Here is a 14457-nt window from a genome sequence, read left to right on the forward strand (position 1 = left end):
TGTTTCGGCCGGAGGGCTTGCATCAGGAGTCTGTGTGCAAAACAGAATCAAAACGTCAAACAGTTAAAAATCATAAGAACCTTACTAAAAGCGGAAATGGTCTTTAGAAGGGCCGTTGGTTGTTTAACAGTGCTCGATGCTGGGACTGATTCTGTTTTGCACAAGACATCGTGTGCTCCGGTCTCTGGAACCCGTAGTTCAAGTTCCCACTTTTCCTTCTCTCAGTATTATCAACCAAACCATACCCGTTTTCATAAACAGACTGCAAACAAATCCACGGACAGGAGTGCAATATAACCCCATAGCACTAATTAGCCTTATGCTTTTATGCTATTTGTCTAAAGGTATTGTCATGGACGGATGCTACTGTTGTTCTGTTCTTTGCCATGGATTGTTGATATTGTTTGATTTTGTGTTTGCTTTTGTATATTATGTTTTGAAAAAACCTTTAATAAAAATATGAAAAAAAAATATGACTAATTGCTTAATTATGAAGTTTCCTAAGTATTCCTAGGGTCCCTTTAGAGAATTCCTACCTGGACAGAATGAGACTTGAAATAATCATATTAAAAAGCTATCGATCAGGCTAGCTAAAAAGTTTTGAATTATCACCATATATTCTGCTCACGTTGAGGTCCCTCAGCATATGACTGATTGTGAACAAGAATGAAAGAAAAACAAATCAAAAGCTTTCTTTTTTTTTTTTTTTTTAAGAAACACAGAAGGTACAATTATTAAATAAGTTAAAAAAATAAAGAAAACTGAAGAATTTATAATTATGAAGGAATCATTTTCTCCTTGACTTTGTCTACTAAGTTAGAAAAATACTGCATCTTGGATAAAAGCATCTTTGCTTCTTGAAGATCACCTAGGAAAGAAATGAAGCAAAGATTAGTCGATTTAAGTTTTAACCTTTTGATGTAAACCAACAACTTATATAGTCCCTGAGTGGACCGCTTTGAATGTAGTTGCAAAAACCTCAGAAAGGCGGTATATCATTTCCCTTTCCCTATTTGAGATTCTACATGGAATGTTGCTGTTGCTACTATTTGAGATTCTGGAATGTTGCTACTATTGAGATTCTGTTGCTACTATCTGAGATTCTACATGGAATGTTGCTATTCCACTAGCAACATTCCATGTAGAAGCCTGATACTTGCAGGACGTCAGACTCACAGAAACAGAAGCCTGTGTGGCCGCATTGCTGATCTGCAAGGGCAGGCTCCTACATGGAATGTTGCTAGTGGAGTAGCCTAGTGATTCCCACTGCAGCTCCTTGTGACTCTGGGCAAGTCACTTAACCCTCCATTGCCCCTGGTACAAAATAAGTACCTGAATATAGGTAAACCGCTTTGAATGTAGTTGCAAAAACCCCAGAAAGGCAGTATATCAAGTCCCATTTCCCTTGTAGCTAGATTGAAAGGCTTTATACATAAATGCTGTGTAAGAAATGACAATAAGCATACAAATTCTTTTATAACCCACGATCTGATTCACAGTTGCAACATGAATGCCTCTCAGGTGTGTTGGCCAGGACAGGTTTCGGAACCACTGCCCTAAGCCCTTAGGGGCTCTTTTACTAAGCTTCATAAGCGCTGATGCACGCCCAACGCGCGTCAATTCTGAGTTACTGCCCGGCTACCGGGTGGCCCGGGCGGTAATTTCATCTTTGACACGCGGGCAGTAATCAGCATTTGAACGTGCATCGACCATTATTGCCCGGTTAACGCGCGAGACCTTACCACTAACTCAATGGCTGGCGGTAAGGTCTCAAGACCCAAAATGGACTTGCACCAATTTCCATTGTGCCGCACGTCCATTTTCGCCCCCCCCCCCCACCCCGCAAAAAAGGCATTTTTTACAGGTGCGCTGAAAAATGATTCTGCGCGCAGCCAAAACACTACCACAGGCCATTTTTTTTTAGCAAAAGGACCCCTTAATCTTCACTCTCAGTTCTCAAGGGCCACAAACAGGACAAGTTTTCAGGCTATCCTAATGAATATGTATAAGATAGATTTGCATAGATTGGTGGTCCTCGAAGACCAAAAGGCATATTTTCAAAGCACTTAGCCTTCCAAAGTTCCATAGAAACCTATGGAACTTTGGAAGGCTAAGTGCTTTGAAAATATGCCTCTTGCAAGTGGACTTTCAATCTAAGTTGCATCTGATGCAGTGGAGGGTGAAATGACTTTTCTACAGTCACAAGGAACGTCAGTAGAAGAAGCAGGGTTTGAAGCCCTGGCTTCCCTGGTTCTCAGCCTGCAGCTCTTACCAAGCAGACCACTCCACCAAAAGAAAAGCTAAGGACCAGTTCAAAATCCTACTGGTGGCAGTGGCTCAGGAGGAGAGCAGAAGATGCTATGTGCAACATTTGTGCTGCAGAAAGCAGGAGCTGGCTATCCCGGTGGTTGGGAGGTGGGGCTGGTGGTTGGGAGGCGGGGATAGTGCGGGGCAGACTTATACGGTCTGTGCCAGAGCTGGTGGTTGGGAGGCGGGGCTGGTGGTTGGGAGGCGGGGCAGACTTATAAGGTCTGTGCCAGAGCCGGTGGTTGGGAGGCGGGGCAGACTTATAAGGTCTGTGCCAGAGCCGGTGGTTGGGAGGCGGGGCTGATGGTTGGGAGGCGGTGATAGTGCTGGGCAGATTTGTACGGTCTGTGCCAGAACCGGTGGTGGGAGGCGGGGCTGGTGGTTGGGAGGCGGGGATAGTGCTGGGCAGACTTATATGGTCTGTGCCCTGAAGAGCACAGGTACAAATCAAAGTAGGGTATACACAAAAAGCAGCAAATATGAGTTATCTTGTTGGGCAGACTGGATGGACCGTGCAGGTCTTTTTCTGCCGTCATCTACTATGTTACTATGTTATATCAGTGACTCACACGCTGCCTGTCAGTTCCCACACTCTAGGGCTCATGCCTAATCTAGGAAAGACTACAGGAATGCGTGAGCACATACGTGTTAAAAAAAAGCAAGGCGCAGTGCCCCGCAGGGTGCCCGGAGCCGCATGCGCACCTATGCCAGCAGGGTGCGCGCGAGGCGGGCATGTTCCCGCCCCTCAGGGGCACCCCGCTGGGATGGGTGGGAAGCAAAAGGGGTTTAAAACCCCTGGGCGGAGCCCGGACGTCCGCTTCTGGTGACCGGGCACCAGCATGCACCCAGCCCCCCCCCCCCCTCCCGGTTTAATGTGGATATGTACATGTATATATTTTGTCGCAGCTTTGGCAGGGTACCCAAGCCTGGTGGTGTAAGCTAGGCAGCTGGGATAGCTGCGCTTACGGTTTGAGCACCCTTGCTGTGCGGTGGGGAGCTCTGTATACGATTGGTCAGTCTTGCTAATGACGGCGGACTGGGTTGGCTTCTAAGCTGGAAGGTTGATTGGGTTGGGTATAACCCAGGGTTATGATGTTTGCATTTAAAATAAAGCTGCGGCCAAGTTGTGCCATGTTAAGAAAATACCATGTGTCTTGTTATTATTCCAACATCACGAATACCCTCAGGCCCGAGGAGTCTCGGCTGCCTATGTTAAAGGAGCTCCTGCATGTCAACAGCCACAACTGATAGCTCTTGCTGCTGTAAGGTAATGAGAATACAGAAGCGGGAAGCAGTGACTTTTTCTTCTGTGGCATACTCGATTAGGTCTGAAAGCACAGTATTCGGGGAAACACTGCCTGAGGGAATGCACCAGAGGAATCAGAATGACAAGTCCCTGCGTATAATAAAGTAGACCCAGGACTGTGTCATCCATCTGGGCAAATCTAGAGTCTGTTGATTTTTATTAATCAGAAAGGGTTTCACTACTTACTTGAGTTGTCAACTATCTACTCTCCTTTTAAATATTAAATCACACTAACGCAGTGGCTGACACTACGTTCCTCTGGTGAATGATGTGCTTTATAAATTATTCACATTTTGAACCGGTTTCACACAATTGAAAATGTCCCCTTCTTTTCTTACATTTGTGAAGGGCAGATGACAGAATACATCAATACAATATGTATTATTATAATAATAATGCAAACAAAATAAAACAGAACCACCAGGCTTAGCTGCTGGCCTGCGTCTGTTTGTGAAATGGTAAAAAGCCATGTAAAAAGAAGAGTCCCCCTCCTTCCTCTAATCTGTCTCCACATGGCATCCACAGCTCCTTCCCCGATGGTCAACCTGTCCAGTCACTTTTCTCTGTAAATAAGCAAGCACCCAGGGTCTGGTTTATTTTAATTAACTTAGAGGCATATTTTCAAAGCACTTTGGGAGGCTAAGTTCCATAGGTTTCTATGGAACTTTGGGAGGCTAAGTGCTTTGAAAATGAGCCCGATAGTAATGTACACATGGAGTTGAAAATATTTCTTCAGTTTGGGGAGGGTCTGGTGTCTTGCTTCCAGATTTGGGATTTACTAAACAGAATAATTCATGTTTTTAATTAGTTATTTCAGCAACCAAATCAGTTTTTGTTTTGGAGTATTATACACAGGAGAGATTCTGTTGTATATTTTCTTTATACTCTTTTTAATTTCTTGATAGAAATAAAAATGGAGCAAAGTAAAGCGCTCAGGTTATTTTATTGTAGCATGTTATGTCAAATCTTTCAAGGCCTAAAACCCAACAGAGGGTTTGTTACCTGTTTCTTTAAAAAATTGCATCGGTCAAGCCACTGTTAAAGAATGAAAAATTAGACGTGTCAAAAGCTGAAAAATTTTAGGCCAATTTCATCCCTCCCTTTTTTTTAAGCTACAATAATAGAGAAAATTGTATTGCTTCAACTTATGGACTTTCTAAACGACCGTCAGATTCTTGATTAATATCAGTTCGGGTTTAGAAGCAAGCATGATACTGAATCGCTACTTCGTTTAGATGTTTTAAGAGCAGGTTTTGACTAGGGAGCATCAGTTCTTGGAGCCTCTCTCAATGTATCTGCTGCATTTGACTCCATTAGCCATGACTTATTGTTAAAGCGTTTGCACTCGACTGAGATCACAGGTATTGTGGGTGACTGGTTTTCCTCGTTCCTGATTTTACGCGGTTTCTGTATTGTGCAGGGGTTGAATAAATCTCAAACCATTAAATTGACAACAAGAGTTCCTCAGGGCTCTGTTCTGTCAGCAATTTTATTCTAGCAGATCGTGTAAAAAGATAAATATAGTTTATTTCAAACAAAATACTGGTATTTGTATAAATATAAACAGCCCGACACAGGCCGTGTTTCACCCAACTGGGCTGCTTCAGGGGCTATAAAAAACATATAAATTAACAGTTATAGTATTGAACTATACATGTAAAGAACATATATAATATATAATTATATATACATATATATATACATACGTGTATATGCACATACAACAAATATAATGTCTATACCACTATACATATATAGATCTAAACTGATACATACTAAAACATGCGCTATATAAAAACCTTATAAAAAAAGATTATATAATCTTTTTTTATATAATCTTAATTTAATATAATCTTTTTTTATAAGGTTTTTATATAGCGCATGTTTTAGTATGTATCAGTTTAGATCTATATATGTATAGTGGTATAGACATTATATTTGTTGTATGTGCATATACACGTATGTATATATATATGTATATATAATTATATATTATATATGTTCTTTACATGTATAGTTCAATACTATAACTGTTAATTTATATGTTTTTTATAGCCCCTGAAGCAGCCCAGTTGGGTGAAACACGGCCTGTGTCGGGCTGTTTATATTTATACAAATACCAGTATTTTGTTTGAAATAAACTATATTTATCTTTTTACACGATCTGCTGTTTTTTTTATCTTCCACCTTGGAGTTTGCAGACTGTCTGCCTTTGTGCTTTCTTGGACCCAGCAATTTTATTCTTCCACTGTGTCCCTTGTTGAGGAGCTCAGGCCGTCATTATAGAATTTATAGGGACGATGATCAATTCTTTTTTAAAATTGAAAATGCTATTGCAGAAAGTATACAGGGGTCCTTTTACTAAGGTGCGCTGAAAAATGGCCTGTGGTAGTGCAGACGTGTGTTTTGGGCGCGCGCAGAATTATTTTTTAGCGCACCTACAAAAAAAATGCCTTTTTAAACTTTTTGCCGGAAATGAACGTGCGGTAATGGTCCGACACACGTAGCTGCCGCACGTCAGAAAATAAAAAATATTTTTCAGACGTGCGTAGTGGACGCGCGCCAAAACTGAAATTAGCGCAAGGGCCACACGGTAACCTGGTGGTAAGTCCAATTTGGCGCGCGTAGGCGCCTACGCAGCTTAGTAAAAGGGCCCCACAATCACTCTGCCTTTACTTAAGAACAATTAAGCAATGGATGAAGGCTAATTGTCTTAGCTTAAATATGTCTAAAACACAGGTCATGGTGATGTCTAGTTTTCCACAAGCTGACCTCCCTGAATCGTTTTCAGTAGATGGGATTGAAATAAAAGGTTAATAAAACGATTAGATCTTTGGGAGTATTGCTGGATCCTGCTTTGAAAATGAGACCTCAGGTCGCTAAATTAATCAGTACAGTTTCTTTTAAACGAAAGTTGACCAGACAGTTGAAGGACGATCTTTAAGTTGTTCAGAACATTGTGAAGCACCGTTTTGACTATTGCAATGCCCTGTTCGTGGTGTTACCGAAAAATGCACTGCGTGCGATGCAAGCTGCACAAAATGCTGCTACATGTTTTACTAGGTTTAAAACAATTTGAACGTGCTACTCCAGCTCTGATCTCACTGCACTGGTTACCAGTTGAATTCAGGATCCAGTACAAGATTTTATTACTGGTCTGTAAAAGTATTGACTAAAAGGATTTCCCAATGTTATTGCTTCCAGTCTACATTTACATCAACCTATAAGCAGGGCTGGTCTTAGTCAGAGGCGACCAAGGCGCCCGCATAGGGCCCCGCGCCTAAGGGGGCCCCACTCTGCCTCCGCTCCGACCTCCGCTCGCCTCGGATGACCGTCCGCATCATTCATGATGATCCCGCAGCTCGGCCACCCCACTTCTGGGGAGGGGAGGTTTCATGATAGCATTGTGCTTTTTATTTCAATCACTTTTTTTGTACAAGTTTAGCTTCATTTGTCTTTATTTGAAATTTTATAAATAAAAAAAAATTCTAAAAATGGAATAATCTTATCAATGGGGTGGAGCTAGGGCGGGGGCGGAGCTAGGGCGGGGCTAGGAAGGGCCCCACCAAATTGGTCTGCACAGGGCCCCGCACTTGCTAAGACCGGCCCTGCCTATAAGGGCTTTAAGATCAGCATCTAGTAACATTTTTATGTTCTTTCATTTAAATGAATTAATCTAGATGAGTATAGGAACTCACTTTTTTATGTAGCAGGGCCAAAGCTTTGGAATATGCTTCCATTACAAGTAAGATCTATGAAGACTACATCCAATTAAAAAAAAAAAGTTTTAAGAATCATTTTATTTCAAAGGGTATTTTCAGCTCCTTAATTTAGGATCTCTGTATTTGAAATGTGATGTTTGACTGTTTTGATGATGGATTTGTTATGTATTATGTTGTTTGATGTTTATAATTATGACTGTATACCGTTACCCACTCAGAATCGTAGATGATGTGGGCTAGAAATTTTATAAATAAATAAATAAATAAATAGGAGATTAACACCGGCACCTTTCACAAAAGCTTTGCCAACATCCTCAGTAAGTTCTTCAAGTTTAGCTGTAAGGAAGAAAGAGAAAAATTAAGGTGCTGGTAATTTAAATAAATATATAACATTTGAAACTGTGCTTTTATCTTAAAGATTCACTATTAGACACTGTTTAGTAATCTGAACATAAGAATATTCTGGGTCAGACAGTAAATGCCAATTAAATTAAATTAGTGTCAATAATTGCTTGCTAGAAAGCTCATTATTGGTGCTAATTACCTTGTTATTCAATTAAATTCCATGTGCAACTTTTGGTGACTTTTAAAGAATTAGGGGGTACAGGAGCAATTTTAAAAAGCATTTCAATGGGTGAAACTAGATTTTAACCAAACTAAAACAAGAAAGTGGGGAAAAAATTCCTGCGGACACTTCATGCAGAAAGCCTAAACTAAGTCTTCTTTCTATGTTTTTTAGAAATATTTTTTTCTTTTATGGTGGAAAAAGAAGGAAAAAAAGGCCTCAGCAGTTAAAGGCTTACAAGCTGCAGCGATGGTCGGCACTTTGAATTCCGTGCGATTATTTCACCATTCATTCACAAACTGCAGTGCCTTAGAAGTTAAACCAATCGTTGGCCAAAAACCTCCGAAATTTTCAATTATTATATCCTCAAACTTGTCTTTTTCAAAATAACCACTTGTGGACAAAAAGTTTAATACTGCCTTTAAACACCGACCTGCAGTGGGAAAATAAAAGCATTTAAATTTCCTTCCAGCTTTGTAGAAGATCTGGCAGGGACCTGTACCTGTTTCACCACAGAACAGGCTTCATCAGCAGAATATTTCAATTTGCATGCTTCTCATAATGACTCACACCATACTGCCAGTCATTATGAGACAGGCAAATTGAAATATTCCCCTGATTAAGCGGGTTCCGGTCAGATCTTCTACACAGCTGAGAAGAAATTAAATGCTTCTATTTCACTGGTGCATGTCAGTGTTTAAAAGGTAGTATTAAATTTTGTCCACAAGTGGTTATTTTGAAAACGACAAGTTTGAAAAATTGGGAGGTTTTTGGCCAATGATTGGAGTGGAGGAGTAGCCTAGTGGTTAGTGCAGTGGACTTTGATCCTGGGGAGCAGAGTTCGATTCCCACTGCAGCTCCTTGTGACTCTGGGCAAGTCACTTAACCCTCCATTGCCCCTGGTACAAAATAAGTACCTGAATATATGTAAACCACTTTGAATGTAGTTGCAAAAAACCTCAGAAAGGCGGTATATCAAGTCCCATTTCCCATAAGTTCTAAGAGGCAACGTGAGGCAATTCTTAAAAGGAAAAGTTTGAAAGCTGAAGTGCACACCTACTGCACAAGTTAAAAAGAGGATATATATTTTTTTTAACAGGCCTCCAATTTCAAAAGTATATAGTTACAGAATAAGAGGTTCCTCATTACAGATTCAGTCAACGATTCACAGTAAGGCACTTTTCCATAGCTTCTTCTTGTCTGATGAAAGGTTACCTCATTGCTACACCTCATGTTCCAAAATTCTTGTACTTTCCCTAGCAATAAAATGGAATTTTACCTTCAACAAAATCTCCAATGTCTTGAACTTCAGCCTCGGTATGAGCTTCTGCCAGTTTTTCATTCATTTCCATGATTTCCGTAAGGAATCGTGCTTCCATGGCACTATCTGTCCCTTCCTCTAACTCGATGCCATTCAACTTCAACTGGACAAAAATAAAGACATGACATCAGGTCAGCAAAAACTCTTTATCAAAACTGCAAGCACCTAGGAAGCAGTTCTAAGAGCAAAGGGTTTTTCTCAAAGTCCTTCCTCAGAGAAACTGACTTGGCATTTTCGTGCAGGTGCTAGAATAAAGGGAAGAGAGTTGCATGTTCTAGATGTGACAATATACACAAGTGTACAAAAAAAATAACTCTTCCTTTTTAAGGTGAATGTTAACAAGTCACTTGACAGACTGAAAAACATTCCGTTTGCCAAATGTTGCTCCTGTTGATAGTATACAGTGGGGGAAATAAGTATTTGATCCCTTGCTGATTTTGTAAGTGTGCCCACTGACAAAGACATGAGCAGCCCATAATTGAAGGGTAGGTTATTGGTAACAGTGAGAGATAGCACATCACAAATTAAATCCGGAAAATCACATTGTGGAAAGTATATGAATTTATTTGCATTCTGCAGAGGGAAATAAGTATTTGATCCCCCACCAACCAGTAAGAGATCTGGCCCCTACAGACCAGGTAGATGCTCCAAATCAACTCGTTACCTGCATGACAGACAGCTGTCGGCAATGGTCACCTGTATGAAAGACACCTGTCCACAGACTCAGTGAATCAGTCAGACTCTAACCTCTACAAAATGGCCAAGAGCAAGGAGCTGTCTAAGGATGTCAGGGACAAGATCATACACCTGCACAAGGCTGGAATGGGCTACAAAACCATCAGTAAGACGCTGGGCGAGAAGGAGACAACTGTTGGTGCCATAGTAAGAAAATGGAAGAAGTACAAAATGACTGTCAATCGACAAAGATCTGGGGCTCCACGCAAAATCTCACCTCGTGGGGTATCCTTGATCATGAGGAAGGTTAGAAATCAGCCTACAACTACAAGGGGGGAACTTGTCAATGATCTCAAGGCAGCTGGGACCACTGTCACCACGAAAACCATTGGTAACACATTACGACATAACGGATTGCAATCCTGCAGTGCCCGCAAGGTCCCCCTGCTCCGGAAGGCACATGTGACGGCCCGTCTGAAGTTTGCCAGTGAACACCTGGATGATGCCGAGAGTGATTGGGAGAAGGTGCTGTGGTCAGATGAGACAAAAATTGAGCTCTTTGGCATGAACTCAACTCGCCGTGTTTGGAGGAAGAGAAATGCTGCCTATGACCCAAAGAACACCGTCCCCACTGTCAAGCATGGAGGTGGAAATGTTATGTTTTGGGGGTGTTTCTCTGCTAAGGGCACAGGACTACTTCACCGCATCAATGGGAGAATGGATGGGGCCATGTACCGTACAATTCTGAGTGACAACCTCCTTCCCTCCGCCAGGGCCTTAAAAATGGGTCGTGGCTGGGTCTTCCAGCACGACAATGACCCAAAACATACAGCCAAGGCAACAAAGGAGTGGCTCAGGAAGAAGCACATTAGGGTCATGGAGTGGCCTAGCCAGTCACCAGACCTTAATCCCATTGAAAACTTATGGAGGGAGCTGAAGCTGCGAGTTGCCAAGCGACAGCCCAGAACTCTTAATGATTTAGAGATGATCTGCAAAGAGGAGTGGACCAAAATTCCTCCTGACATGTGTGCAAACCTCATCATCAACTACAGAAGACGTCTGACCGCTGTGCTTGCCAACAAGGGTTTTGCCACCAAGTATTAGGTCTTGTTTGCCAGAGGGATCAAATACTTATTTCCCTCTGCAGAATGCAAATAAATTCATATACTTTCCACAATGTGATTTTCCGGATTTAATTTGTGATGTGCTATCTCTCACTGTTACCAATAACCTACCCTTCAATTATGGGCTGCTCATGTCTTTGTCAGTGGGCAAACTTACAAAATCAGCAAGGGATCAAATACTTATTTCCCCCACTGTACATGAGCCTATCTTCACACAGACCCAGAATAGGAGAGAATCCATAGTTAGAAGAAGTTTATTGACATACACTGCTCACTGCTTAATACTCACAATCTTTAGACTGCTTCTAGTCTGAGTACACAACAGTTCTGAATGTACTTCTCCGTTACCCTAATCCTAGTAGACTGAAAAACAGGCCCACTTTTTCTGCTAGTCTTAAGTATCAGGCCTCCTTTGTTAAGGAAGTCACTTCCTTTACAACTGACAAACATTCAAATTTCCCTGATTTAAACTTTTCTTTTTAAGAAGTTTTTTATGTAGATTTTAATTCACAGGGTCTGCCTATTCGCTTCTTGTTGTGATTCGCACTGAGCTCTATGGGTAGATGCCAGGGACATGGCCAGACCTCGGCAGGAGGGGGGTCCAGAGCCTGAGGTGGTGGTGGTGGTGGGGGGACATTTTAGCCTGCCTCCCCCAGCCGCCACTTTCGATCCCCCCCCGCCGCCCCTCCCCCGCCACCAGGTACCTTTGCCGACGGGGGTCCCCAACCCCTGCCAGCCAAAGTCTTCGCTGCTCTGTTTCTGTCAGTCCTGACGTCCTGCACGGGGCTACATACAGGACGTGCACGCAGGACGACAGGACTGACAGAAACAGATTAGCGAACGCGCCGGAGACCGGCGCTGAAGACTTTGGCTGGCGGGCGTTGGGGACCCCCGTCGGCAAAGGTACCTTGTGGTGGCGCGTCAGGTCAAAAGTAGAGGGGGCCAGGGCTATATCTGTGGGTGCCCATGTCCCCGTGGCCCCACCTAGCTAAGCCCCTGGTAGATGCAGAATATAAGAGCTGAAGGAAATGGACAAACTTTCCACTTCGCTCGGGGGGGGAGGGGGGGGGGAGGAAAGAAAAAAAAGACAATGCTATTAATATAAACAAATTGTCATTTTAAATAAAACCTAAGTTTGACCATGAAAGAACAGCAAGGATGAAGAGGTCCTTTTACAAAAGCTTAGCGCATGCTAAATGGTAAGACGTCCATAGGTATAAAATGGGCTTCTTAACATTCACCTCCGGATTCTATATATGGCGCCTAGAATTGCTGCCCAAAATCTGTGCATGTGCCCAAGATGTGCGTGCAAATTAGTGAGCCAATTATCAATAATTGGGTGCCAACAACCAATTACTGATGTTAACTGACACTCAATAAAGTTTGTGCACGCCTCTGGCTACGCACTGTTCTATAAGGCACGGCGCCTAACTCTACTAGCGTGAAACTCAAAAGGGGATGTGGCCATGGGTGTCAGGGACATTGCAAAACGTAGTGCACAGAATGATAAAATATGGCCTCAGCTTACCTAACTTGGACGCCAGCATTTACATCAATATGGCACCTAAAGTTAGGCGCAGGAATCGGCGCTAAGTTTGATTCTATAAAGAGTGCGTGCTTTTATAGAATCACAATTAGTGCTGATTTTTTTCGGTGCTGAATTTTGAGTGCCATTTTATTTATTTATTACATTTGTATCCCACATTTTCCCACCTAGTTGTAGGCTCAATGTGGCTTACATAGTACCGGAGAGGCCTTTCCAGGCTCCGGTGTGAACAAATACAGGGTGATGTTGTGGTAAGATCAGGTTCATGTGGCACAGCCACATCAGGGAATCAGAGAACGGAAGAGTTGTGTTATGTCCATTACGTGCTTTAGTTTGGTTGTGTTGCAGAGATTAGACATTTAAGTTGGATCATAGTAACATAGTAGATGACAGCAGAAAAAGACCTGCACGGTCCATCCAGTCTGCCCAACAAGATAAACTCATGTGTATACCTTACCTTGATTTGTATCTGCCATTTTTAGGGCACAGACGGTATAAGTCTGCCCAGCACTATCCCCGCCTCCCAACCACCAGCCCCGCCTCCCACCACCGGTTCTGGCACAGACCGGATCGGTAGGGTATACCTTTTTAAACAGGTTGGTTTTTAGTGATATCCGGACGTTTAGGTGGTCATATGTCGTTTACTGATTCCAGCCCTTAGCGTGTGCTAAGCTTTAGTAAAAGTGAGGCATTTACACATTCAGCCTACTACTTTGAAACCCAAGTACGTTATTTTCTCAATATATTTTATTTTGCTAGTGGCACAGCTGGATCGGCAGAGTGCGTGATCCAGGACTCTTTTCTGGACTCCCTAGACTATTGATTTTATTGTGTTCTTTTCCGGTATATCAAATTAAATAAACTTGAACATGAACTTAAACTATGAGTTCTCTTTCTTTAGGAAGGAAATAGCAGTTGTGTCTAAGAATCTAGTGGACTATGGTGCTCATTTTTAAAACACAGACTTACAAAATTACAAAGAGGCCATTTAACCAAGCTGCGCTAAAAAGTGACGCTGTTGTCCGTACGTGAGTTTTCCATTCACTCAGTCACTTTTAGCGCAGCGGTAAAAAAGCTGAATTTCCATATATTTCTTTAATGGCCACATGCTATTTCCCAATTAGCATGTGGCCATTTCTTCCACCTATTTCCACCAAAGGCTTCCACGTTAACCCTGAGGTAATCAGGCAGTGCACAGCAATGTGTCCGCACTACCCGATCAGCGCAGGGCACACCTGCTCTCTACCCATAGCCATGCCTCCCATGCAAAAAATAAAAATATTTTTCTGCATGGGATTAGTGCACGCTGATGTGTCCCACGGCAGCGCTTTTTGCCATGTGCCTACCATGCCTTAGTAAATGAGCCTCTTAGTAGCCTATGTGCTTTGAAAATGAGCTTCCACCCGGTTTGGTTTGAGTGTGAACCAATAGACTTTTAGAGTTAACAGGTTTCTTTCCATTTTTAAAGCATCTTTTAAGAATGGTGACACAGTTACTGCCAGCGACATCCTCTGGCTCTTTGCCAGCCCTGTCAAGACCAGTCATACATGTTATACTACCAATGTGGTAACCTTGATGTATCTTATTTTATTTATTATCACATTTATACTCCACATTTTCCCAACTGCGTCAGGCTCAATGTGGCTTACATCACACCGCAAAGGCAAACGCCAATCCAGTAAATTAAGCTAATGCAAAATAAAACCTAGATAAGAAATAATGGAGAGGATGGGGCAAGAACGAAAGGAACAGGGAAACCAGGGAAGGGTGGATGTGTCCAAAATTGTCGTAAAATTGGTGTACATCAAGCAGTGTAGACCCCGGCTGAGTCCTTGGGGTAGGCCTTTCCAAATAAGATGGTCTTAAGAGATTTCCTGAAATTTAGATGGTT

At 42.3% G+C, this 14457-nt stretch overlaps 1 protein-coding gene across 1 annotated transcript in view; it reads right to left on the reverse strand.

The window, feature by feature from the left end:
- Window positions 1–708: 708 nt before the first annotated feature.
- The window catches only part of HSCB (HscB mitochondrial iron-sulfur cluster cochaperone), a 33237-nt gene continuing 19488 nt past the window's right edge, over window positions 709–14457 (reverse strand). The window contains exons 4-6 of the mRNA XM_030218361.1: window positions 9180–9324; window positions 7624–7671; window positions 709–868 (exon numbers count right to left, since the gene is read on the reverse strand). Of these exons, the coding sequence (XP_030074221.1) occupies window positions 777–868; window positions 7624–7671; window positions 9180–9324 (285 nt within the window). The 3' untranslated portion in view covers window positions 709–776. The remainder of the gene's footprint in view (window positions 869–7623; window positions 7672–9179; window positions 9325–14457) is intronic.

This window comes from Microcaecilia unicolor, chromosome 11 (genome assembly GCF_901765095.1).
Source record: "Microcaecilia unicolor chromosome 11, aMicUni1.1, whole genome shotgun sequence".
NCBI lineage: Eukaryota > Metazoa > Chordata > Amphibia > Gymnophiona > Siphonopidae > Microcaecilia > Microcaecilia unicolor.